This window comes from Piliocolobus tephrosceles, chromosome 8 (assembly GCF_002776525.5).
Source record: "Piliocolobus tephrosceles isolate RC106 chromosome 8, ASM277652v3, whole genome shotgun sequence".
Classification (NCBI taxonomy): Eukaryota; Metazoa; Chordata; class Mammalia; order Primates; family Cercopithecidae; genus Piliocolobus; species Piliocolobus tephrosceles.
This window is the reverse complement of record NC_045441.1, coordinates 73250556-73276344: the sequence shown is the minus strand read 5'-3', so window position 1 is coordinate 73276344 and position 25789 is coordinate 73250556. Positions and strand designations below refer to the sequence as shown.

At 36.7% G+C, this 25789-nt stretch overlaps 1 protein-coding gene across 5 annotated transcripts in view; it reads left to right on the top strand.

Annotated features, from left to right (window-relative positions):
- Positions 1-25789, top strand: part of GLCCI1 (glucocorticoid induced 1) — a 129206-nt gene that overhangs the window by 70820 nt on the left and 32597 nt on the right. For 3 of the 5 annotated variants that reach the window (XM_023224883.2, XM_023224881.3, XM_023224885.2), the window contains exon 4: positions 22454-22570. In XM_023224883.2, the coding sequence (XP_023080651.1) occupies positions 22454-22570 (117 nt within the window). The remainder of the gene's footprint in view (positions 1-22453; positions 22571-25789) is intronic. The other 2 variants (XM_023224882.2, XM_023224886.2) reach the window with 1 other exon arrangement.

The window sequence follows — 25789 nt, the reverse complement described above, 5'->3', positions numbered from 1 at the left end:
CCAGCAATAAATAAGAAGCATTATATACCCTGAGTAAGTAGGATTTGTCCAAAGAATGCAATGATGGTTTACCATCAGAAAATCAGTTAATGGCATGCATTATATTAATAGAATAAAGGACATAAATTACGTAATCACCTAAGTAGAGTCAGATGAAAATTTTGACAATGTTCAACACTTATTCGTGATTTTTTTTAAAAAAATCTCAAACTGGGAACAGAAAAAAAGTTTCTTCATCTGATAAAATGCGTTTATGAAAAACTTACAGATTATTCATATTCAGTGATATAACAGAATGCTTTTCTCCTAAGGAACAAGACAAGGATGTCCACTGTCATCTTGTCACCACTTTTATTCATTACTGTACAGGAGATTCTAGCAAGTGCAGTCAGGCAAGAAAACAAAAAGACATTCGGATTGTAAGGGGAGCAGTGCAACTTCTTTATTCACAGGAGACATAATCCTATATGTAAAATCTCCTATGGAATGAACAGATATATTATTATAACTAATAAACAAGTTTACCAAGGTTACATGATATGAGATCAACATACAGAGATCAATTATATTTCTGGGTAGTAGCTATGAAATTAAAAAATAAGAAAATAATTTATTCACAGTTGCATCAAAAAAGATAAAAGTGTTTAGAAATAATTTAACAGAGCACTCCAGAATTTATATACTGAAAACATTACTGGATGAAATTAATAAGGATTTAAATAAATGGAAAGACTTAACTTGTTCATGGATTGGAAGAATCAATATTAAGATGGTAATTCTCAAATTGATGTATAGATTCAATGCAATTTCTATGGAAATACCAGGGCTTTTGTTTTTTGGTTTGTTTTTTACTAGGAATGGACAAGCTAATCCTAAAGTAGGTATGGAAATACAAAAAGATCTAGAAAAGTCCAAATAATTTTGAAAACAAAAAATTTGGTAGAATTATATTACACAATTTCAATGTTTCCTTTGAACCCACATTAATATAGTTAGTATAGTATTGGCACACATAAAGATTTATAGGTAAATGGAACAACATTTGTGAGTCTAGAAATAAACCCTTATATTTGTGGTCAGTTTATTTTAGCCAAAGATGCCAAAAAAATTTAATTGAAAAAGACAGTCTTTTCAACAATTGGTGTTAGAGTAATTGAATATTTGTATGTACACAATACTCTTAAGTCCTAGCTCTCACCATAGAGAAAAATCAGCTTTCAGTGAATCATAATCCTAAATGTAACCTCTAAAATTCTAAAACTTCTAGAGTATCTTAATTAGGCATTCTTAGATACAGTCTCAAGAGTAAAAGCCGTAAAAGAAAAAAAGATAATTGGATCTGCATTAAAATTAACGTTTATACTTCAAAATACACCGCTAAGAGAATAAAAAGACAAGCCACAGACTGGAAGAAATACTAGCAAATCATGTATTTGATAAAGGGCTTCTACGTAGAACATATAAAGAATTCTTACAAATCAGTAAGAAGATAAATAATCTACTTTAAAAATGGGTAAGATACTTGAATAGAAGTATTTCACCAGAGAAGAGGATGGCTGATGAGAGACATCAGACACCAGGTCTCAGAAAGAAGAACCATGGTTACAAGTGAATAATCATAACTTGAATAGAGTATCAAGGGGAGAGTGCTGGAGTCCAGTGGAGAACTCAGAGGAAGAAGCTAGGACACAGAAAAAAAAAGGAAAAAGAGGCTGGCATAGATTGGCTAGGAAGCCCAAGGGACTTGCTATTTTGTTGAAAGGGTAGGTGGGAGTGTTTTTGGCTCACCTTCCCCTCTCAGCAAACTGCTAGTATTCGAGAGTTCCTCTGCCCTTATGAACCCAAACACTGGTGTGGGTGGTGGTTTGGGGACTTACTAAGAGCATTACCCCAGACTACCACCTCGTGCTAGGTTGCTTACCCTCCCTGAGGACCCAAGCTGTGATGGCAGATCCAGTATTTGGGACATACCTGTTGAGGGACTGAGTCCTGCCCAAGGAACCTCAGCCCTTGTGTCTCCACATCACTGGATCCCATATAGACATTCCCTGGCACTCACTCAGATTGTAGCAGCCATATAGCGCTGGCTGGACCCAGGGGAGTTGCAGGATTCTCAGTGGTCTATCCTTCAGAGAGTGCTGCTCCTAAGGGAAGGGAAGGTGCAGTGCACAAAAGGGGTACCCCTTATGACAAGGTGGCCAGAGTGTGTGCTGTCCTTTGCCCAAGAACTCCCCACTTGGCTGAGAGTGGCTGCCACTTCCAGTGCAGAAATGGGCACTGTGCTTGGCTCGTCAAGGGAGGAACAGGGTTCCATCCCAGCAGCCAGGTGGTCTCAGTGCTCAAGCACAGATGTGGAGAAGGGATATCTCTCCTCTGCAGTTTGTCCACTGGTGCGGACACAGCCATGGCTTCTCCTGTGGGAGGTTGTTACAGGAATATCAGAAGACAGCCATTCTAGGGCAATCAGGTATGGCTGTGTCCACAATGATAATCTAAAAAATAAGAAAAGAATTTATTCAAGCCGGGCCCAGGCTTGTGTGAAAGGTGGGGCACCTCCCCCTTTATATGTGGAGTTGTTGTGTTCCTGCAACAGAAATCAGGAGAGCCACAAAGGTGTATGTTTTAGGCCAAAGACAGGTTCTACACCCAAAGACATTTTGGCAGCAAGCTGTGGGACAGGCATATTTCACACCCCTTGGCTACATTGCAGCCTGGATATAGACAGTGTTGTCTGTCCCATCAGAGTGTCCTGAGTGCCAAACAGGGGTGTGACAGGGAGGCAAATCATGTTCCTACCTGCCTAGGTATGGAGCTGGGGCAGTTCCCTCCCCTACACAGAGAGCTTGTCACATTCTATGAGGAGCTCCTCTCACCATCCGCTTCAGGGCTAGTGTTTGTGTCCACCATTGGAATATTGAAGAGCAGGCTTGGTGATTTAGCTCTACCCAGCTTTGTCCCCATCAGGGACTGAACAGGGATCTTAGGCTACTGTACATTACACAGTCTGGCCAATTTGAGGCAACAGAGAGATCCTTCCAGTAAACAAAGATCAAGCATATACCTGTCTGCTTCTGCTGCAGCTGGCCTTTACACGTAAGCACCACCTATTGGTCTGTAGGTTAAATTGCACAACCCAGTACAAAATCTGCTAACACAGGTGCACAGTTCTGGGTAATGAGATGAACTTCCTGAGACCTCCAGCATCCTGGCCCAAGAGACAGTGAGTTTGTTCACATGCCCAGTACATCACTTCTACAACTAGTATTTGAGAAGCCGTCACACAAAGCATGTCTGTAATCAAGTAACTCATAGAAACTTTCCTTTCAGTGGAAAGCACCCAGAATGAAAGCCAAAAGGCCTTACACAATGTATATTATAGTAGATGGAAAAGAAAATCATGTCCAAACAAAAGTAAATTCAAAAATCAGAAGAGATACTTTATCCAGATGAGAAGGAACCAGAGAAACAATTCTGGAAGTATGAAAAAACAGAGTATTACAACACCTCCAAAGGATCATACTAACTCTGCAGCAATAGATCCTAATGAAAGTAAAATCTTTTAAATACCAGGTAAAGAATTCAAAATAGTGATATTTAAAGTTCAGTGATATCCAAGAGAAAGTTGAAAAACAATACAAAGAAATCAGAAAAACAATTCAAGATGTGAATGAAAAATGTATTGGGAGATACTTTTTTAAATCCACCAGAACTTTTAGAAATGAAAAATTCATTGAATGAATTACAAAATATAGTTGAAAGTTTTAACAAGTAGACTAGACTAATGAGAAGAAAGAATATCAGAGCATGAAGACAGGTCCTGCAAGTTAATCCATCTAGAAAAAGAAAACAGAATTTTGAAAAATGAACAAAGCCTTTGAGAAGTATGAGATTATGTAAAACCTCCAAACTTACTCATGGGGAGAAGGTTTCTTCCTGAGGGAGAAGGAAAAGTAAAAAGTTTGGAAAGCCTAGGTGAGGAGATAACTGAGGAATAATTCTCTCATCTCACTAGAGATTTAGATGTTGAAATAAAAGAGGCTCCAGGAAATCCAAAAGATGTATTGCAAGATGACTTTACCAAGATATATAGTCTTCAGACTATCTAAAGTCAATGTGAAGGAAAGAAATCCTAAAATTAGCAAGAGAAAAGCATTTAATCTCCTATAAAGGAAACCCCAACAGACTTACAGCAGAATGCTCAGCAGAAACCCTATAAGCCAAAAGAGGTTGGGTGCTTAATTTCAGACTTGTTAAAAGAAAAAGAAAACTGTCAACCACGAATTTTGTATGCTGGTAAACTAAGCTTGGTAAGTGAAGGGGAAATAGTATTTCCCAGACACGTGAATGCTAAAAGAATTCATCACTTCATCACAAGACTGGTCCTACAAGAAATGCTCAAGGGATTTCTAAACATGGAAATTAAAGGTTGACACTCACCATCATAGAAACACATGAAAGGATAAAACTCACAGGTCTTATAAAATAGTTCCATGACTGAAACTGCAAAGCAACTAGGTAAGTTAACATTATGATAGGAACAAAACCTCACATACCAATATTAATTTTGAACATAGATGGGGTAAATGCTCCACTTAAAAGATGTAGCTTGGCAGAATTGATTAAAAAGCAGGATCTAACTATATCCTGCTTACAAAAAATCCATCTAACTGCTAAAGACACTTAAAGACTCAAGGTAAAGGGGTGGAAAAAGACATTCCATGCAAATGGAAAGCAAATGTGAGCAGGAGTAGTCATACTTTACATCAGATAAAACAGATTTTAAATCAACAGGAAAAAAAAAGATAAGGTCATTAATAATGATAAAGGAATCAATTCAACAAGAAGATATAGCAATTCTAAATATATATGCACTCAATACTAGGCCACCCAGATTCATAAAACAGATACTGCTATACTTAAGAAAACAGATAGTAATACAATAGTGGGTTGGGGACTTCAGCCTCCACACTGACAGCACTAAGCAGGTCATCAAGACAGAAAATCAACAAAAGAAACACTGAACTTAAATTGGACTCTAGATCAAATGGACCTAGCAGACATTTACAGAACATTCACAACAGCCATATAATATACATTCTTCTCATTAATGCATGGAACAGAATACCAATGAAATCACTGACGACAAAAACAAATGGAAAAACATTCTAAGCTCTTGGATTGTAAGAGCTTAAATTAATATGGTTAAAATTGCCACTTACATATTTAGTATAATTCTTATCAAAATACCAAGGTCATTTTTCATGGAATTAGAAAAAAGAATCTGAAAATTCATAGAAAGCCCAAATGGTGGAAGCAGTCTTAAGCAAAAAAAGAAGAAAAGTTTATTGCATCACATTACCTGCCTTCAAAGTATACTACAAGGCTATAGTAACCAAAGCAGAATGCTGCTGGTAGGATAGCAAACACATAAATCAATGGAACAGAATAGAGACCCAGAAATAAAGCCAACTGATTTTTGACAAAGCTGACAAAACGTATGCTTGGGAAAGGATACTCTATTGAATAAACGGTCCTGGGAAAATTGTGTAGCCATATGTAGAAGAATGAAACTGAACCCATATCTCTCACCATATACAAAAATTAACTCAAGATGGATTAGAGACTTAAATGTAAGACCTGAATCTAGAAACATTTTGGAGGAAACCTAGGACAAACCTAGAAAACCTAGGACAAACTTGAACATTGGCCTAAGCAAAATATTTATGAGTAAGACCTCAAAAGCAAATGCAACAAAAATAGGCACATGGGAGTTAATTAAACTAAAAAGCCTCTACATAGCAAAATAAATAACAGAGAAAATAGATTACCTACAGAATGCAAGAAAATATTTGCAAACTATGTATCTGACAAAGGACTAATATGCAGAATCTACAAGGAAGTCAATGCAACAAGAAAAAAAAAGTACATAACCCTGTTAAAAACTGGGCAAAGCACACGAACAGATATTTTTCAAAAGAAAACATGCATATAGCCAACAAGGAGATGAAAAATGCCCAGTATCACTAATTACCAGAGAAATGTAAAATAAAATCAAAATAAGATAGCACCTTATACCAGTCAGAATGACTATTAAAAAGTAAAAAAATAAATAAATGTTGGTGAGGAAAAGGGAATGCTTTATACGCTGTTAGTGAGAATGTAAATTACTACAACCTCTGTGCGAAAATACGGAGATTTCTCACAGAACTAAAAACAGAACTGCCGTTTGATCCAGTAATCCCACTACTGGGTATCTACCCAAAATAAAGGAAATTGTATCAAAGAGACACCTCCACTCAAATGTTTATCACAACACTATTCAGAGTAGTAAAGATAAAGAATTAAGTGTCAATGACTGATCAAATAAAGTGTGGTGTGTGTGTGTGTGTGTATATGTATATATACACACACAATGGAATACTATTATTTCATAAAGAAGAATGAAATCATGTATTTTGTGGCAACGTGGATGGAACTGGAGGGCATTATCTTAAACGAAATAACTCAGAAGTAGTGAAATATTACATGTTCTTACTCATCATAAGTGGAAGCTAAAAAATATGTATACATGGACATGGCGGAATAATAGATGTTGGAGACTTGGAAGGGTTGGAGTGGGGTGAGGGATGAAAAATTACCTAATGGTTACAATATTTAGGTGATGGTTCCACTAAAAGCCCAGACTTCAGCCAGGCGCAGTCGCCTACACCTGTAATTCCAGTACTTTGGGAGGCCAAGTGGGGTGGATCACCTGAGGTCAGAATTTTGAGACCAGCCTGGCCAACATGGTGAAACCCCGTCTCTACTAAAAACACAAAAATTAGCTGAACATGGTAGCGGGCTCCTGCAATCCTAGTTACTTGGGCGGTTGAGGCAGGAGAATCGCTTACACCCAGGAGGCAGAGGTTGCAGTGAGCCGAGATCGGGCCACTGCACTCCAGCCTAGGCGACAGAGCAAGATTCTGTCTCGGGGGAAAAAAAAAAGCCCAGGCTTCCCTACACAATATGTCCATGTAACAAAACTGCATGTTACCCCCTAAATCTATAAAAATAGATAATAATAAAGTATTTCATCAAAGAGTAATTCATACATTGAATAATGGCACATGACCACATGAAAAGGTGCTCAACATCATTCATTAGTCATTATGAAAATGAACATTAAAACCACAATGAAGGAGGTGTGGTGGCCCACACCTATAATCCCAGCACTTAGGGAGTCTGAGATGGAAGGATCTCTTGAGCTCGTGAGTTCAAGACCAGCCTGAGCAACATAGTAAGACTTCATCTCTACAAAAAAATACAAAAGTTAGCTAGGCATGGTGGTGCATGCCTGTGGACCCAACTACTCAGGATGTTGAGACAGGTGGATTGCTTGAGTCCAGGAGTTTGAGACTTCAATGGGCTATCCGTGATCATGCCACTGCACTCCAGCCAGGGTAGCAGAGCAAGACTCTGACTCAAAAAAAAAAAAAAAAAGAAAAAAGCCATAGTGAGATATAATTAACACACACACACACCAATGACTATTATTTAAAAGACGGATTAATTCCAAGCATTGGTTAGGATTTGAAGGACCTGGAACTCTCAGGCTTTGTTAGGAATATAAAGTGGTAAAACCCCACTTTGGAAAACACTTTACTAGTTCCTCAAAAAGATAAACAGAAATTTACCATACAACCCAACAATTTGATTCTTAAAAGTCTGTACAAGAAAAATGAAAACATATGTGTACATTGAGACTTATACACAAATGTTTATAGCAGCATCATTCAAACTTAATCCGTAAATGTATGGATGTGCTTTGTTCCATCGACCTGCCATTCTCCCATCATTCTCCCTCTTCTTGGTCTTCCTTTTTTCCTGGGACACAATGATAGTGAAAGAGGCCAATTAATATCCCTATGGTGACCTCTTAAGTGTTCAAATGAATGGGAGAGTCATACCTCTCTCACATTCAGTCAAAAGCTAGGAATGATTAAGCTTATTGAGAAAGGCATGTAAAAAGCCAATACAGACCAAAAACTATGTCTCTTTCACCCAAATAACCAAGCTGTGGATGCAAAGGGTAAGGTCATGAAGGAAATAAAACTTCTACTCAAGCAAACACAAGAATGATAACAAAACAAACAGCATTATTGCTGATATGGAGAAAATTTGAGTGGACTAGTTAAAAGATCAAACCAGCCACAACATTCCCTTAAGCCAAAGCTTAATCAGAGAAAGGCCCTAATTCTCTTCAATTCTGTGACAGCTGAGAGAGAAGAGGAAGCTGCAGAAGTAAAGTTTAAAGCCAGCAGACATTGGTTCTGAGGTTTAAGGAAAGAAGCCATATCTATAATGTAAAAGTGCAAGGTGAAGAAGTACTAAGTGGTGATGTAGAAACTGCAGCAAGTGAACTGGAATACCTAGCTGAGATCATTCATGAAGGTGACTACACTAACAGGTTTTCAATATAGACAAAACAGCTTTATTGTGGAATAAGATGTCCTATAGGACTTTCATAGCTAGAGAGAAGTTGATGATGCCTGGCTTTAAAGGACAGGCTGACTCTTTTGTTAGGAGCTTTTTTTTTTTTTTTTTTTTTTTTTGAGACAAGGTCTTGCTCTGTCACCCAGGCTGGAGTACAGTGGCATGATCATAGCTCACTGCAACTCAAGCAGTCTTCCTACCTCAGCATCCCAAGTAGCTGGGACTACAGGCATACACCACCACACCCAGCTAATTATTTTTTATTTTTATAGAGACAAGGTCCCATTATTTTGCCCAGGCTGGTCTCGAACTCCTGGGCTCAAGCAGTCCTCCTGCCTCGGCCTCCCAAAGTGCTAGGATCACAAGTATGAGCCACCACACCCAGCTGCAGCTGATGACTTTAAATGGAAGCCAGTGCTCATTTACCATTCTGAAAATCCTGGGGACCTTAAGAATTATGCTACATCTATTGTGCTTGTACTTTACAAAGTGGAACAACAAAGCCTGAATGATAGCACATCTGTTTGCAGCATGGTTTACTGAATATTTTAAGCCCACTATGGAGACATACTGCTCAAAAAAAGGAAGAGATTCTTTTCAAAATATTACTGCTTATTGACAATTTGCCTGGTCACCCAAAAGCTCTGATGGAGATATAAAAAAATTAATGTTTTCATGCCTCCTAACAAAACATCCATTTTACAGTCTGTGAATCAAGGAGTAATTTCAATCTTCAATTTTTATTATTTAAGAAGAACATTTTGTAAGGCTTACAGGTACCATAGATAATGATTCCTCTGATGGATCTGGGCAGAGTAAATTGAAAACCTTCTGGAAAGGATTCACCATTCTAGATGCCATTAAGAACGTTTGTGATTCATTGGAGGATTTCAAAATATCATTAACAGGAGCTTGCAAGAACTTGATTCCAACCTTAATGGATGACTTTGAGGGGTTCAAGACTGGAGTGGAGGAAGTCATTGCAGATGTGGTGGAAATAGCAAGAGAACTAGAATTAGAAGTGGAACCTGGACTGGGTGCAGTGACTCATGCCTATGATCCCAACACTTTGAGACTGAGATCACTTAAGCTCAGGAGTTTGAAAGCAGAGCAACATAGCAAGACCCTGTCTCTTTGAAAAATAGAGGTGGACCTGGAGATGTGGCTGATTTGCTGCAATCTCGTGATCAAATTTGCTTGAATGAGGAATTGCTTCTTATGGATGAGCAAAGTAAGTGGTTTCTTGAGATAGAATCTACTCCTGGTGAAGAGGCTGTGAACATTGTTGAAATGATAACAAAAGATTTAGAATATTACATAAACTTAGTTGATAAAGAGTAGCAGGTTTGAGAGGATTGACTCCAGTTTTAAAAGAAGTCCTGTAAGTAAAATGCTATCAAACAGCATCACATGCTACGAAGACATCTGTTATGATAGGAAAAGGCAGTCAATTCGGCAAACTTAACTGTTGTTTTAAGAAATTACCACAGCTGCTTCTGCCTTCAGCAACCACCATCCTGATCAGTCAGCTAACATCTGAATTCCTTCACCATAAAAAATATTGTAACTTGCTGAAGACTCAGATGATCGTTAGCATTTTTTAGCAATAAAATATTTTACAATTAAGGTATGTATATTGTTTTTAGACACTACTGTTGCACACTTAATATAGTATAAACATAACTTTTATTTGCACTGGGAAACCAAAAAAAGTCGTGTGACTCACTACGTTGCTATATTTTTTATTTCTTGTGGTGGTGGTAGTCTGGAATCAAACCTTCAATATCTCAAAAGTATGCCTTCATTCAGCAATGCTGTGGTAGTGTGAAAGCAGCCATAGGCAGTATAGAGTAGGTTTGACTATGTTCTAGTAAAACTTTATTTGCAAAAACATGTGACAGGCTAGATACGGCCAGCAGAACATAGCTTGCCATTCCTTGCTAAGTGAAGTCAAATGAGTAAGACTACATGTTATATGATTCTAGTTTTATCAAAATTCCAGAAAAGGCAAATCTATAGAAAGGAAAAAATGCCTATTATGGTTGCCTGTGACCGGGAAACTGGTGATTGGCAATAAATAGAATGAAGGGAAATTTGGGGGGTGATGAAAAATTCCTGAAACTGGATTGTGATTCTTGTTGTATAACTCTGTAAATTGATGAGAAATTTATTAGAAATCACAAGGCACACTTATGAATTTTACTATTACGATGGATGAAGTTAATGGAATATAAATTATACTTCAATAAAACTGAAAAAGTGGAATCGACATAAAAGACTAATGTGATTTTCATGAAGACACTAAATTCTGTATAATGGGCTATAAATATGATGAGAGTACATGGGTGAAGACTAAACATGAAAAAGGAAGAATAGTTGTAATAGATGGCAACAATTATAATTTGTGAAAATTATGAACAATCAAAACTACTGTTGAAGCACTAATTTTTTTTTTTTTTTTTTTTTTTGAGAGAATTTCTTTCTGTCGCCCAGGCTGGAGTGTAGTTGTGCAATCTTGGCTCACTGCAAGCTCTGCCTCCTGGGTTCACGCCATTCTCCTGCCTCAGCCTCCTGAGTAGCTGGGACTATAGGTGCCCGCCACCATGCCTGGCTAATTTTTAAATATTTTTAGTAGAGATGCGATTTCACCATGTTAGCCAGGATGGTCTCGATCTCATGACCTCGTGATCCACCCGCCTCAGTCCTGCAAAGTGCTGGGATTGCAGACATGAGCCACCGCGCCTGACCAAAGCGCTAAATATTATTAAAAGTTACAGACCACTGAAGTTCAGTGTTTTTTGAAATAATGTGTCATCATCTTCCTTGACAAAGGATCAAATTAAACAGTATTACATCCATTCCTTTTTGTTCTTTTTTTTTTTTTGAGACACGGTCTTGCTGTCACGCAGACTGGAGTGAAGTGGTGTGATGTCGGCTCACTGAGGCCTTGACCCCCTGGGTTCAAGTGATCCTTCTACCTCTCAGCCTCCTGAGTATCTGGGACTACAGGCATATGCCACTACACCTGGCTAATTTTTGTATATTTTGTAGAGACAAGTTTTTGGCGTGTTGCCCAGGCTGGGCTCAAGTGATTGTCCAGCCTTTGCCTCCCAAAGTGCTAAAATTACAGATGTGGGCCACTGTGCCTGGCACATCTGTTCTTCATAATTCACATGTATACTCTCCCTATCAGATAATTTGCTTCAGGATTTCTGATTAAAATGTCAGCAAAAGCACTTGTATATACTATGCCTTTACTTTGCTCCAAGCCTATAAGAATGCAGTGTGAAAAAATTAAATCATAAGTAAATACATTTTATCTACATTTAAGACAAGAAAAATCTCAAAAGACCATAGAAATAGAAAAGAAAGTCTTAGTGATGAGTGGATGTTGATGCTTACAGTAAGTCCTCAATGTTGTCAGTAAGTTCTTGGAAACTCTGACTTTAAAGGAAATGATGTATAATGAAACCAGTTTTACCAAGTAGGCTAATGGACAGAAACAAGAGTTAAGTCCTTATGGCATATTTCTGGTTATAAAAACATCACCAGACTTCTAGATAAAGACCAAAAAACTTTAAACATTGAAATAACTGTGAACCGGACATAAATTTAAGAAAGAGTAATAAAAATAAGATATTATAATTCCTCACCCAACTGTTCCAGTCCAGGGTCAAGAGTGGCCACAGTGTATCCTGGAAGGTTAGTGCACAGGGTGAGAACCAACCCTGGACAGGATGCCATTCCATCACAGGGCACACCTACAGATGCACCCACACTCACTCAGACTGGGAACATTTAGACACGTCAACATATTAGGGATGTGGGAGGAAGCCAGAGTACCCAGAAAAAATGCCATGCAGACATGGGGAGAGATTGCAAACTCCACACAGTGGCCCCAGCTGGAATTGGTTGTTTTCAATCAATATGGTGAAAGGACCTATTGTACAGAAACCTAGGTGATCTTCGTGGGAAAGAGAACCAAAGTATTTTGCAAATGGCAGGAGATTGGAACTGGATTCTCAGTATAAAAGTAGGGAACTGGGACCGTGTTTTAGGCAGTGCACCTATACCTGAAATACTATACCTGAAATAATTCCACCCGACACTGTTGGTATTTTCCTGTGACTCAATGAGGCAGTTAAGCAAAAATAGGAATGTAACCCTATAATATATGTAGAGGTAGCACCTGGATTAGAGCTCTACTTATGAAGGACCAAAGTTCCAGTCTTGTTAATGTTAGACCTGCTCTGGAGCTGTGTAACTCCAGAGGGCGTGAGTAACCACGCAACCACACAGCAGGCAGGCGTTCACAGAGGATAAAACTTCCACATAAAATGAACTTGTAACAAATATCTTAGGAAACATAAGGAAATATATTGCCATAAGAGATATCAGACATATTAAGTAGGATCATTTACATCTGAGGAAATGAGAGTAAGAACCACAATTCCAAAAAAAAAAAAAAAAAAAACCTTATAAATGTTTAAGATTTTCAAATGAAGTCATAATTCACTATGAGAGAAGAAGTAAATAAGAACAGGTGGAATGAAAAGGGGCCACTTGCAAATCTTGTAAAAAAAATTGATAAAAATAAACTGTTGGGTGGATTAAAGTCAAGTTGGCATAACAGAAGAGAGAATTCGTGAATCAGAACTATCAACTGGGAATTGAAATTGAAACTTAGAATGAATCAAGTCACCTAGAACGTAGAACAAAGAGGTAAAGAGGTTTAAAACGTGAAAGAGAAGAGACATGGAAGACATAATCCAAAAATAAAATTTAGAGCCCTCCCTCAACCATCTGAGTGGACTCCCTCTTCTCAGCCAGGAACTGAAAGTTAACCTGAAAGACTGTTTCAGGTCATTATGGGAAGCAGGGGTGGATATGCCTCTTTACACCCTCCTCCCTTTTGGAATTTGGGAAAAGCTGACCAGCATTTAACATCAACACAGACCTTAAGTTTGATAAGAAACATTTACAATCTATTCTCTCTGAAGCCTGCTACCTGGAGGTTTCTGCACAATAAAAGTTTAGTTTCCATAACTTCTTACCGGAATCCAGACATTCCTTTCTATTGATAATAACTCAGCCAATTGCCAATCAGAAAAATTTTAAATCTACCTATAAGCCAGAAGCCCCTGCCTCGAGTTGTCCTGCCTTTGTGGGCTGAACCAATGTATATCTTAAATGTATTTGATTGATGTCTCACGTCTCCATAAAATGTATAAAACCAAGCTGTGCCCCAGCCACGTTGGCCACATGTTCTCCTCAGGGCTGTGACATGGGCCGTGATCACTCATATTTGGCTCAGAATAAATACCTTCAAATACAGAGTTTGACTTTTTTTGTTGACAAAGATAACTGAGGAATTCCAGAATGTAAGAATAGTGTCAGGGAAGAGAAATTTTCCAAGGCTGAAAATTTGTTAGATTTGGAGAAAGATGTGGGTCTTCAGATTGAAAAAACTACCAGTTTCAATGAGGAGAAACAGGGAGGGAAAAACAAACAAACAAAAAACTCCTCTAAATATAGCATAAAGGAACTGCAGATCAAGAACACACACACACACACACACACACACACACACACACACACATTCTAGCAATTGGGGGAAAGTATATTACTTACAAAGAAATGGCAACCAGGTTATCAACGCATTTATTAGAAATCACAGTTAATGCTCGTATACAATGAAGTTGTGACCATGTTAAGGAAATGAATCCAAGTGAAACATCATTTCCCTTTATGAAAAGATGGATTTTTCTCCAGTGCATTGTATTTGCTGGAGATTTGCTAACCCAGCCTTTATTTAGATTATACAGTTGTTTAATTTCTGAACAATTGTGTGCATATACTTTTCCATTGGTTAGATTTGTGTTTCCTTGCTGAAATAACACAATAATTTAAAATTAATGTATAAAGCATAAGTAGGGTTGAAGATGTCTACTAAGGAAATAAGGATTTAATGAATACTTACCACTTTTTACAACAGTTAATTTGCACACATTTAGTTGAGGTAAAAACGAAGAAAAGTAGATGCTTAAGATAACTTTTTAGCATTCATTATCAGCCTTTTGTGACACTGCATTAGTTTGTGTAGTGTCAAATCTGATTAACATCAAATGAGTAAGACTGTATGCTCAGTATTGTGTAAAGCATCTACCATTTCAAAAGAAGCTTTAGATACAGTCTACTTCTTAAAGAGCTTAATTACATATTAGCACAACTAAGACTTTTAAGTGATAATCACAAAAGGACTTTATTATTAGCTCCCACTACCTTTATTCAGTGACAGAAGTTCTTCTGCCCATGATAGAAAATTAGAATCTGATCACTCCTAAACTCCTGTGTTCCCTTTAAGGGAGTAAATGCTTTCTTATCTCTTATGATAATCAAATCTTACATCTCTTTTTATGTTTTTAGCTACTTCCCTTCTCCCAGAGTATACTGCTGCTGGGTGACTTATCATGGGTGAAGGGATCCCAGGGGCTTCTTTTCTCTTTCTTGCTCATTTTTCCCCTAACTCCGCAGTCTCTATTTCTGACTTTTGTGGAGTTGGAGCTTGGAAAAATGAGGGAAAAGGAAATGGAATAGAAACGTTCCTACTTGACTGCTACTGTCATAAGAGCTTTTACTTTTTCTGGGCTTAACGGATTTTTAAAGTCAACCTCTCTTATATTTTCATGGGTCTTTGGAGATCCCCTGTTCTGCACATCTCTTACCTACAGTTCTTTCTGGGTTAGTGTATCTTTTACTCTCTCCTTAGCCTCTAGAATTCTAGAAACAACCTTCAGCTTCTCAGCTGCTGAGCTCTATTTCACTTTCTTGGTGGCCTTCTTACGAAGGACCTAAGACAATCCTTCATGATGGCTCACTCTCAGATTTCCAAAATGGCTCCTGAGAAACTCTCACCAATTTTTTTTTTTTTGGGTGTGGGGGGGTCTGGTTAATACAGGGAGTTTAGATTTATTCTAATGCAGCAGTAAATCTGTATCATCCTACCTCACTCTTTTCAGTATGCAGAGTGTGAATCAAATACCAGTCCCCTTAATTGTGGGGAACATACATCAGTCTTTCCAAGTTGTTCCATTAAAACTCCTCTCTTTTCATTTGAGGTAAAGGAGGAAGTATACTGTCTTAGGTATTAGATTTGATTTTATCCTACTTGGAACCTAATAAGGTAACCTGTTACTCTTTTATGAATGCTGTCAGAAGACATAAGACTCCTGATTTAGAGACAAGTGACTTTATTATTCACAGCACAGCAGGTATGAAGAACATCAAATTTATGTCAATTCTCCTGGACCTCAAGTCCCATGGGGAAATTAGGAAGCCTCAGATGGATCCTTACATACAGTAGATCGTATTATAGAAGAGGAACACTGAGCTTGGGTAATCCACTGCTTTTATGACAAGCAGTAAGCACATTTACTCTTTGTCCCAGAGGGAACATAAGTAAAACTGTTATATTGTTGTTTTCTTTTTTTTTTTTTTTCCTATTCTGATGTTTATAAGCAAAATTGAAAAAGATAGATTTACTCTTCTTTAAGGCACTCAGTGGAAAGAAGAATAAAATCACATATTGCTTCTTTATTTCACCAGTAAGCACTCTCATTAGTAGGTTATATTTTTTTTAGGTGGAACCATCTGAAGGAGTAAAATAAATGATTAGGGATGTTTCTTGCTTCCAGTCAAAATTGATTAATGAGTATTATTGATAGGGTCTCCTTTTTAAAGTAAGACTTTCCTTATACTTGAATCAAACTATAGTTTTACTGAGAGGGTACAGTCTGCCCTCACATTCTGTTCATTCTTGGTATTTTCAGTACATATTTGTAATGGTTTTAGGGAAAAACAATTGCAATAATGGTTTCTCTGGACCTACAAGATAATAGTCTGAATATTTTGTATTATCTCTTTGAAATCAAAGGAATTATTTTATAAACCTTTTAAAATACATATATCCACTAAAGTCTCTGTCTAAATTAATTGAATTGTAAATATATTTTATAATCCTTTTATTATCTTTTAAAAACCAGACCCAATAGAAATCACAGTTAGTGATAGCAACAATTTTGAAGGAACAATAGGAACAATTTTGAAGGTCACACAAATTGTTTATCAAAAAATATAGAAACTTACCAGTAAGTTAGTATACAGTCATTTAATCGCTTCATTAAATTTTTGTTCATTATTATTTCAGTTTCACAGCTTGTAATATCTCCAGCATTAAAAAAGAAAGTTATGCAGTGGTTTAAATTATGAGCCAATAGTTATTTATTGGTAGTTATTTACAGTTGAACATTCACACAGTGTTCAGTAGCATTGCTAGGTAATAGAGGTTACAAATGAAAGATATAGAACTAGATTTGCCATTTTTTAGCTATTTCACCTTGGGAAGATACTTTGTTTTTGAATTTTTCTCATCTGCAATATTATAAATTTGAGGCATCAGATGAGTTTGTGAACAGTGTTTTTAAATTTTTGTCTGGTATTGTTAAAATGTCTCTGTTGACAAATATGGTTTATTATTAGTTGTAAATACATTTCCATATTAAAACTTATGTGTATACAAATTCTCCCAAAGCCAGCTATATCTGTAGAGGTGAATCTGGGGGTTCAGGGGTGCGTGGTATGTGGAATCTCTGTTCCTGGATCAATGGGTTTCTGTGAAGTTTGCATGTGGGCAAGCATGTCTGTTTGTCAATGGATGTATAGGGGTTGATGTGCTTACAGATGACCCCTCCCTGTGTATATGTACTGTGCTTTCACGTATGTGTTTTCTTTGTGCATGTTTGTATGCATGTGTCGAATGAAGAGCAGTTTGTTCATCAGGGTTTACTTACTGACACTTTAAAGAAAAACAGGAAAACAACACTGATTATTCGTACTTATAAGAAGGCAGAAGAAGTTTAAAATTTTTATTTTTAGAAGTTTGAGATTTTTGTTGAAGGATATAGTATATTAAATTTATGTGTTGAGGGATATAATACATAAAATTTGCTTTTAACTAGTCTATAGACCTTTCTTTTGGGACACGTGATCTTTAAAAGCATTAAAGTTTGTCATATATTTCCCGTTTTATAAAGAAGAGAATAACAGCTTGAGATTCATGATTTTTCAAATTATATTTTCATAAAAATTACTTGAGTTAATACTTTCAGTGATTGTTTTGGGGAAGGAGTTATCTCAGTTCAGCCTTTGTCACCTTTTCCATTCCTATTTGTCTGTAATTTTTGTAAAGCTTTATCTCCTTGTGAGTTGTTAACTTCATTCTCCAGTCAGTATAGAATGGTGACGAAGAGAGCAGACTCTGGAATTCCACTTACTGAGTCCAAACACTTGTTTACCACTTAACAGTGTGACTTTTAGCAAGATTTTTTTTTAACCTTTCTACCTGTATTTCTTCACCTCTAAAATAATAATAATAATAATAGTACCTATCTCATGTGCTTTTGTTGAAAAATAAATGAGATCATTCACATAAAAGCAAGTAGCAGAGTGCCTTCTACAATGCTGGTACTCAATAAATAATTAAATAGGAAAATTTTAATGATGCTTTTCTATTGTTAATTGACACAGTCATCAGACAAACTGGCCTATAATTACTCTTAATAATTGCTAGAAAGAAAATGTTATTAGGCAGAAGTGCATCATCAGAGCATTTTCAGCATGTTGAATTATAATTTGTTTAAAATTATATTACCTGCATTTGGCAAAGGATGAATTTCTATTATAGGAATATCCCTTTACATGAAGAGGGTGTGTTCTAATGTCTGTTAATTGTTAGAAATGTCATTAACAGAAATAGACATCATAGTTGTATGTTTGCAGAGGTCTTCTGTTTTCCAATAGCTCATTCCTCTTTGCCATGCAAGGCAGGAAGCATAGCTCCCCAGCCCTCTTCAGTAATCGGCATGATTCTCTCTTCTGTTAGTACTGTTTCCTACTAAGAACCTTAGAACCTAATTACAGACTTGGGCATGTCATTCATTTCTCCATCCAGGTAACTGAACTAAGAATTTTTGCCTAATTTGAGTCAGGTCTCTGCTTTCTGCTCTTGAGCTATTACCTTGAGTGACAATAGCTATTGAGGATATAAGCACTTCCCCAGAAAATCTTCTGTGGTCAAGGCTACTATGTTAAAATAAAAGAACACCCTTCACCCCCAGCAATGGAAGGAGAGTTCCAGTTGTTTGATGTCTTTGTCATTTTTTGGTTTTGTCGTCTTTTAAGTTTAGACATTATGATGGGTGTTAATTTATATTTCCCTCATTAGAATGATGTTGAGCACCTTTTTTATGCATACTGACCATTTGGATATTCTCTTTGGCTAAGTACCTGTTCAAGTCTTTTGCCTACTCTTAGACTTTTTCTTATTGCTTTGTAGGTGTTCTTTACATACTGTGGATATGAATTCTTCATTGGATATATGTGTTGTAAATATCTTTTCCCAGTATATGGTCTGCCTTTTTATTCTAATGGTGTCTCTGACTTCTTTTTCAAAGATGAAAAGAATTTTAGTTATTACTTTTGGTTCCTGTTAAATAGAATTTTAGCTTTAGTCACCATGTTCTGGACAGGTGCTACCCTATAGGTCACCTTTGTGTGAATTAGATAAAAACACTCCCTCTAAGTAGATGCAGCCCCACTAGCATAAGATTTTTTTTTTTTTTTTTTTTTTTTTTTTAAGGGCAGTGTCTTTTAGTGAAGGAAAAGTCTTCTTTCAGGTAGCCTGAGTATTCTGCTAAGGCTACAGCTTGCTGAGTAGAACTTGGTCTGGCCTGAATTTACCCCTCAGTCTGGTGCCTTAATGCTTGCTTAACACTCAAACCGCAAACCAAAGATGGCACCCTAGGGCAGGTTATCTTTAAATATTCAGAGTTTCTAACTATTGAATACAAATTATTATAGTTTATGTATTGGATTTTCTCTTTTCAAAAGGTTGTTCTTAAGTTGTGGGGAGCTAACTTCCAAAATTAATTTCCTAGTTTTGAGTTGGTTATGTCTTAAAAGTTTGGTTATCAGTTAGATGTCTCACACCCAGGATGTATTTTTCCCACTGAAACACTGTTCTGTGGCATCTTGGTTTAGAAACCAACCTATAGTAGTGCGATAGAGAGACCTTAACCACTGTATGTAATGGGTGGTCTTTCTATAGCACATATTGTTTAGCGGTCTGTCTTAGGGTAGCAGTGGCATACTTCCCACGTTGTCCTAACACTAGAAATAAGGATTACTTCTCTTTCCAGCTACTTATGATGGTTGTGCTTGTATCATGGTGCAGTGGTACCTGTGGATAAGAAGGATGAACTGAGGACACCAGGTCTCTTGCTAGTGATAACCTATAACATTTTTCCTGGTTTTAGGCTAGCTCCCTTCTTTTTTTCTTCTTTTCCCAAAGCCCCCAAATCCTGCTTCCTTTCTCAGTGCCATCACTTAGTCCTGTTAAGATTTCCCATTTCCCTGCTCTATGGTGGAATATAATTCTTTCTGAGAAAGATTTCTGTCTTCTTCAGTCCTTGAGGCAAAAGTGCTCAGCCAGTCTTTTGAGGATGAGGGTTTTGGTTTTGTATTATTTATTTATTTATTTTTTAAAATGTTAACAGTAGTGGGGGAAATAGGACAAAAATAGCAAGTAAACAGAGCTGATGTTACTAAGTTTTCAAAAAATGTGTTTCTGGTTCTCAGATGTTAAGTAAGGCCAGTTTCTGGTTTTTCTTCATTTAATTTCATAAATGCTTTAATCTTTTCTTTGTGACTATGCTAATTTCTCTATATATAGTTATTATTTATTCCTTGTGGCCCAGGATCACGACGTATTTCCTAACTTTTTCATGTTTTTTTTTTTTTTTTTTTTTTGAGACAGAGTCTCGCACTGTCGGCCAAGTTGGAGTGCAGTGGTGGGATCTTGGCTCACTGCAACCTCCCCCTCCCAGGTTCAAGCAATTCTTTTGCTTCAGTCTCCCAAGTAGCTGGGATTACAGGCCCACACCACCACGTCTGGCTAATTTTTGTATTTTTTTTAGCAGAGACAGGGTTTCACCATGTTGGCCAGGCTGGTCTTGAACTCCTGATCCACCCACTTTGGCCTCTCAGAGTGCTGGGATTACAGGTGTGAGCCACTGCACCCAGCTGACTTCTTCCCTAACTTTTTAAAACCTTGGAGCTAGTGTAATTGGGACCTGTTTCAAGTTGAAAGAAGGCTTCTCACATGCTTCTTGACTAGAATTTGAAATATGCCAAGTATATAATATAGATTTAGGAAGATGGACTTTTATCCTAATTCCCACTGAATTGTAAACATGAGCATAACTATGTTATATCCCAAAGAAGGTCTGTCTTTGGAATTCACAGTACATGTGAAAAGCTATACGATTGTATTATTTAGGTCGGTAATCTAAGTGAAGTAAGGTTTGTAGCATGATGTAGGCTTTTTGTCTTCAAGGGTTTATTAAGTCGGCTTAGAACAAAACTTTTCTGGCTTATTTTGACATCTCAGAAGCCTTGAAAAAATAGGTTGACTAATAATTATTTATCAATTTTAAGGTTTTTAAATATTTTTTAAATGAGCAAGTACAAATTATATTTTTAATCTCTAGGCATTCTGAGCTCTTTCATATAGGCTTTTCTGGTTTTGCTTTTATACCTCTGTCCTAATTAAATGAATTGTACAGTATGAAATCCTATTTCTTTTTTATCATAGAGAATTGTTGTTCTTGATTTATATTAATTACCTACTAATTTTGATCATTTTCTTATGAAAATTAATGTTCTCTGCAAGAAAATTATATCAGTTCAACAGAGAGGAAGGAACACAAATATTAACGTAATCTTATTTGTACATCTTTTGCAAGCACATTTTATGAGAGATCCATAAGCTACATAGAGCTTTAAAAAACTTAAAGGCATCTAAAGATCTCAGCATAAAAGAAAGGATATAAATTCTTCCTTGTTTGGATGCTTCATTTTCTTCTATATTGTTTTCTCTTCTACTGTTAACCATAGGTAAACATTAGTTTTCTCAGCAACCTATATACTTTTACCCTTGAGCATTTATAGGCTTTAATAGTAATTTCCTATTGTGCTTTATATTGCCATGGTTATTCAAGGTAAATATTTAGATAATTTTGTAATACATTGTATCTTTGTTGTATCTCTCTGGGCTCATCGTAGATGTTCAGGGAATAATTATTAATTGACTAACATCATCTTTTCTACAAGGAAAATAATACCAATATTAAATGACTTCTCCCAAATTGTTAATGGTTTCCTTTAAAATATCCAGAAATTTTTTTATATCACCTAAAATATGTAAATAGTTTAATGAATTCCAGGTCATATTATAGTAATGACTTTTCTGTGAAACCAGGGAAGTGTGAACCTTCCTTTTAGGACAATATACCCTAAATTATATTTGTTTTTATAGGTTTTGTGATTGAAGAGTAATATATATAGTAATATATTAATAATTTACTAATACTAAATAGCTTTGATTCTCCGCAACATCATGGGATTTACAATTTTAAAGTGTTTAGTAATTGATAAACCAGATCCATTTTGTTTATGTAAGACAGGAACTTAGAAACTGATGTGCCTATGTTTAGAATTCAGGTTTAACTTTAATCAGTAGGCATTTGAAATGCTGTTTTTCATCTTATGAAAGGTTTTCAAATAGGAAGATATTTCTGATGTTACAAAGGTAAAATCTGAAATAATCTGGGTAAATGTAGTTAGCATATTTACCAATAACACTATTAAAATTTGTAAAAGTGAAGCATTTGTAGTATATATTTATTTCTCATTTTTAATAATCTTAATCCTAAAAACTTGCAAGGGTAAATCTTTGTGGTGAAATACTGTCTCTTCTTAGAAACTTGAAATTTTTTTAATCAATACCCCAAAACTGAAGAAATAAATGTAAAAATTTGGTATTCACTTTTATTCTCTTCTTGCTTCTCTTTCCCTGCCCCCAAAGCAGATCGCCAAACTGAGGCAGCAACTACAACGCAGTAAACAGAGTAGTCGTCACAGTAAGGAGAAAGATCGCCAGTCACCTCTTCATGGCAACCATATAACAATCAGTCATACTCAGGTAGGCTAACTTCTTCTTGTCCAGATTTGAATAATTACTTTTAGTTCTTTGAGGAGGAGAATTCATCATTTCAGCATTTAAAAAAAGCCATAAATCTTTAGCTCTACTAAATTACTAGTTTGTTAAATTGTTATAAAAAGATTATTAAAAAGCAGTCAGGCGGCTGGACTTGGTGGCTCACGCCTATAATTCCAGCACTTTCGGAGGCCAAGGCAGGTGGATCATGAGGTCAGGAGATCGAGACCATCCTGGCTAACATAGTGAAACCCCGTCTCTACTAAAAAAATACAAACACAAATTAGCCGTGGTGGCGAGCACCTGTAGTCCCAGCTATTTGGGAGGCTGAGGCAGTAGAATGGCGTGAACCTGGGAGGCGGAGCTTGCAGTGAGCCAAGATCATGCCACTGTACTCCAGCCTGGGCAACAGTGAGACTCCATCTCAAAAAAAAAAAAAAGCAGCCGGGCATGGTGGCTCACGCCTATAATCCTAGCACTTTGGGAGGCCAAGGCAGGCGGATCACTTGAGGTCAGGAGTTTGAAACCAGCCTGGCCAACATAGTGAAACCCAATCTCTACTAAAAATACAAAAAAAATTAGCCAGACTGGTGGTGGGTTCCTGTAATCCCAGCCACTCGGGAGGCTGAGGCAGGAGACTCACTTGAACCCGAGAGGCGGAGGTTGCAGTGAGCCGAGATCATGCAACTGCATTCCAGCCTGGCTGACAGAGTGAGAATCCATCTCAATGGATAGCCTTCTCTTAATAACAGATAAAACAGAGGATAGTGGTCTCAAGGATGATACTGACCTGGATTGAAACCTTTACTTCCTTCACTTATTGAGCAACAATGGGCATTATCTCATTCAATCTTTCTAACAGTTCCTTTACCCATGTTTCTCTGTATCTCTATGTATTTTATCCCTATTTTACATATGAAGAAATTGAGGATTAATGTTTTTATTTTACCTTAGAAATAATTACTAACATATCCCGTGGAACCAAATAGTCGTGTAACAGAAGAAACCCACGCCGTATATCAAAACAAACTCCGATTAGAGTTTGCTTCACAAAGATAAGGGTGATTCAACATTAGGAAATGTATTAATTTAGTTCATTGCATCAGGAAACCAAAGTAGAAAAAACATTTGATTTTTTAGATGCTGAATTACACTTGATAAAAACTCAGTATCTTGTGATTAAGAAAAACTCTCTTACTAAAAATAGGATATTTCCTAATGTGACTAACTGCAAATACAGTAAGATCCTAACAATAAAATATTAGTAGCGTAATTGTTAAAAAATCAAGTCAAGGATGTCTGTAATTATTGATATTATTTTCTAGTGGTTTAGAGGTTCTAGAACAGCGCAGTAAGAAAAAATTATTACTACTTACATATGATATTATATATTTAGAAAATCAAAGTGAATTAACTAGACTATTAAAACAAATGATAGGATAGCTAAAATGAAAATTACTGACAATACCAAGTGTTGATGAGGATGTGGAACAACCAGAACAGCCATACATTGCTGGTGGGAACACAAAAAGGTACAGCTACTTTGGCAAACATTTTGTCATTTTCTTAAGAAGTTAAACATATGCTGACCATTCAACCTAGAATTTTCACCCTTTGGTATCAATCCATGAGAAATAAAAGCATATGTCCACACAAAGACTTGTACATTAATCTTCTCAGAGGCATTATTCATAATACTAAAAAAAATGGCTCTCTCACCACTCCTGTTCAACAACAAGTTCTGGCTAGGGCAATCAGGCAACAGAAAGAAAGAAAGGGTATTCAGTTAGGAAAAGAAGAAGTCAAATTGTCCCTGTTTGCAGATGACGTGATCGTGTATTTAGAAAACCCCACTGTCTCAGCCCAAAATCTCCTTAAGCTGGTAAGCAACTTTAGCAAAGTCTCAGGATACAAAATCAATGTGCAAAAATCACAAGCATTCTTATATACCAGTAACAGACAAACAGAGAGCCAAATCATGAATGAACTCCCATTCACAATAGCTTCAAAGAGAATAAAATACCTAGGAATCCAACTTACAAGAGATGTAAAGGACCTCTTCAAGGAGAACTACAAACCACTGCTCAATGAAATAAAAGAGGACACAAACAAATGGAAGAACATACCATGCTCATGGATAGGAAAAATCAATATTCTGAAAATGGCCATACTGTCCAAGGTAATGTATAGATTCAGTGCCATCCCCATTAAGCTACCAATGACTTTCTTCACAGAATTGGAAAAAAGTGCTTTAAAGTTCATACGGAACCAAAAAAGACCCCGCATTGCCAAGACAATCGTAAGCCAAAAGAACAAAGCTGGAGGCATCAAGCTACCTAACTTCAAACTATACTACAAACTATACTACAGTAACCAAAACAGCATGGTACTGGTACCAAAACAGAGATATAGACAAATGGAACAGAAGAGAGTCCTCAGAAATAATACCACACATCTACAGCCATCTGGTCTTTGACAAACCTGACAAACAAGAAATGGGGATGGGGAAAGGATTCCCTGTTTAATAAATGGTGCTGGGAAAATTGGCTAGCCATAAGTAGAAAGCTGAAACTTTCCTTACTCCTTATACGAAAATTAATTCAAGATGGATTAGAGACTTAAATGTTACACCTAAAGCCATAAAAACCCTAGAAGAAAACCTAGGTAATACCATTCAAGATATAGGCATGGGCAAGGACTTCGTGTCTAAAACACCAAAAGCAACAGCAACAAAAGCCAAAATTGACAAATGGGATCTAATTAAACTAAACAGCTTCTGTGCAGCAAAAGAAACTGCCATCAGAGTGAACAGTAAACCTACAGAATGGGAGAAAATTTTTGCAATCTATTCATCTGACAAAGGGCTAATATCCAGAACCTATAAAGAACTCAATCAAATTTACAAGAAAAAAACAAACAACCCCATCAAAAAGTGGTCAAAGGATATGAACAGACACTTCTCAAAAGAAGACATTCATACAGCCAGCAAACACATGAAAAAATGTTCATCATCACTTGCCATCAGAGAAATGCAAATCAAAACCACAATGAGATACCATCTCACACCAGTTAGAATGGCAATCATTAAAAAATCAGGAAACAATAGGTGCTGGAGAGGATGTGGAGAAATAGGAACACTTTTACACTGTTGGTGGGACTGTAAACTAGTTCAACCATTGTGCAAAACAGTGTGGCGATTCCTCA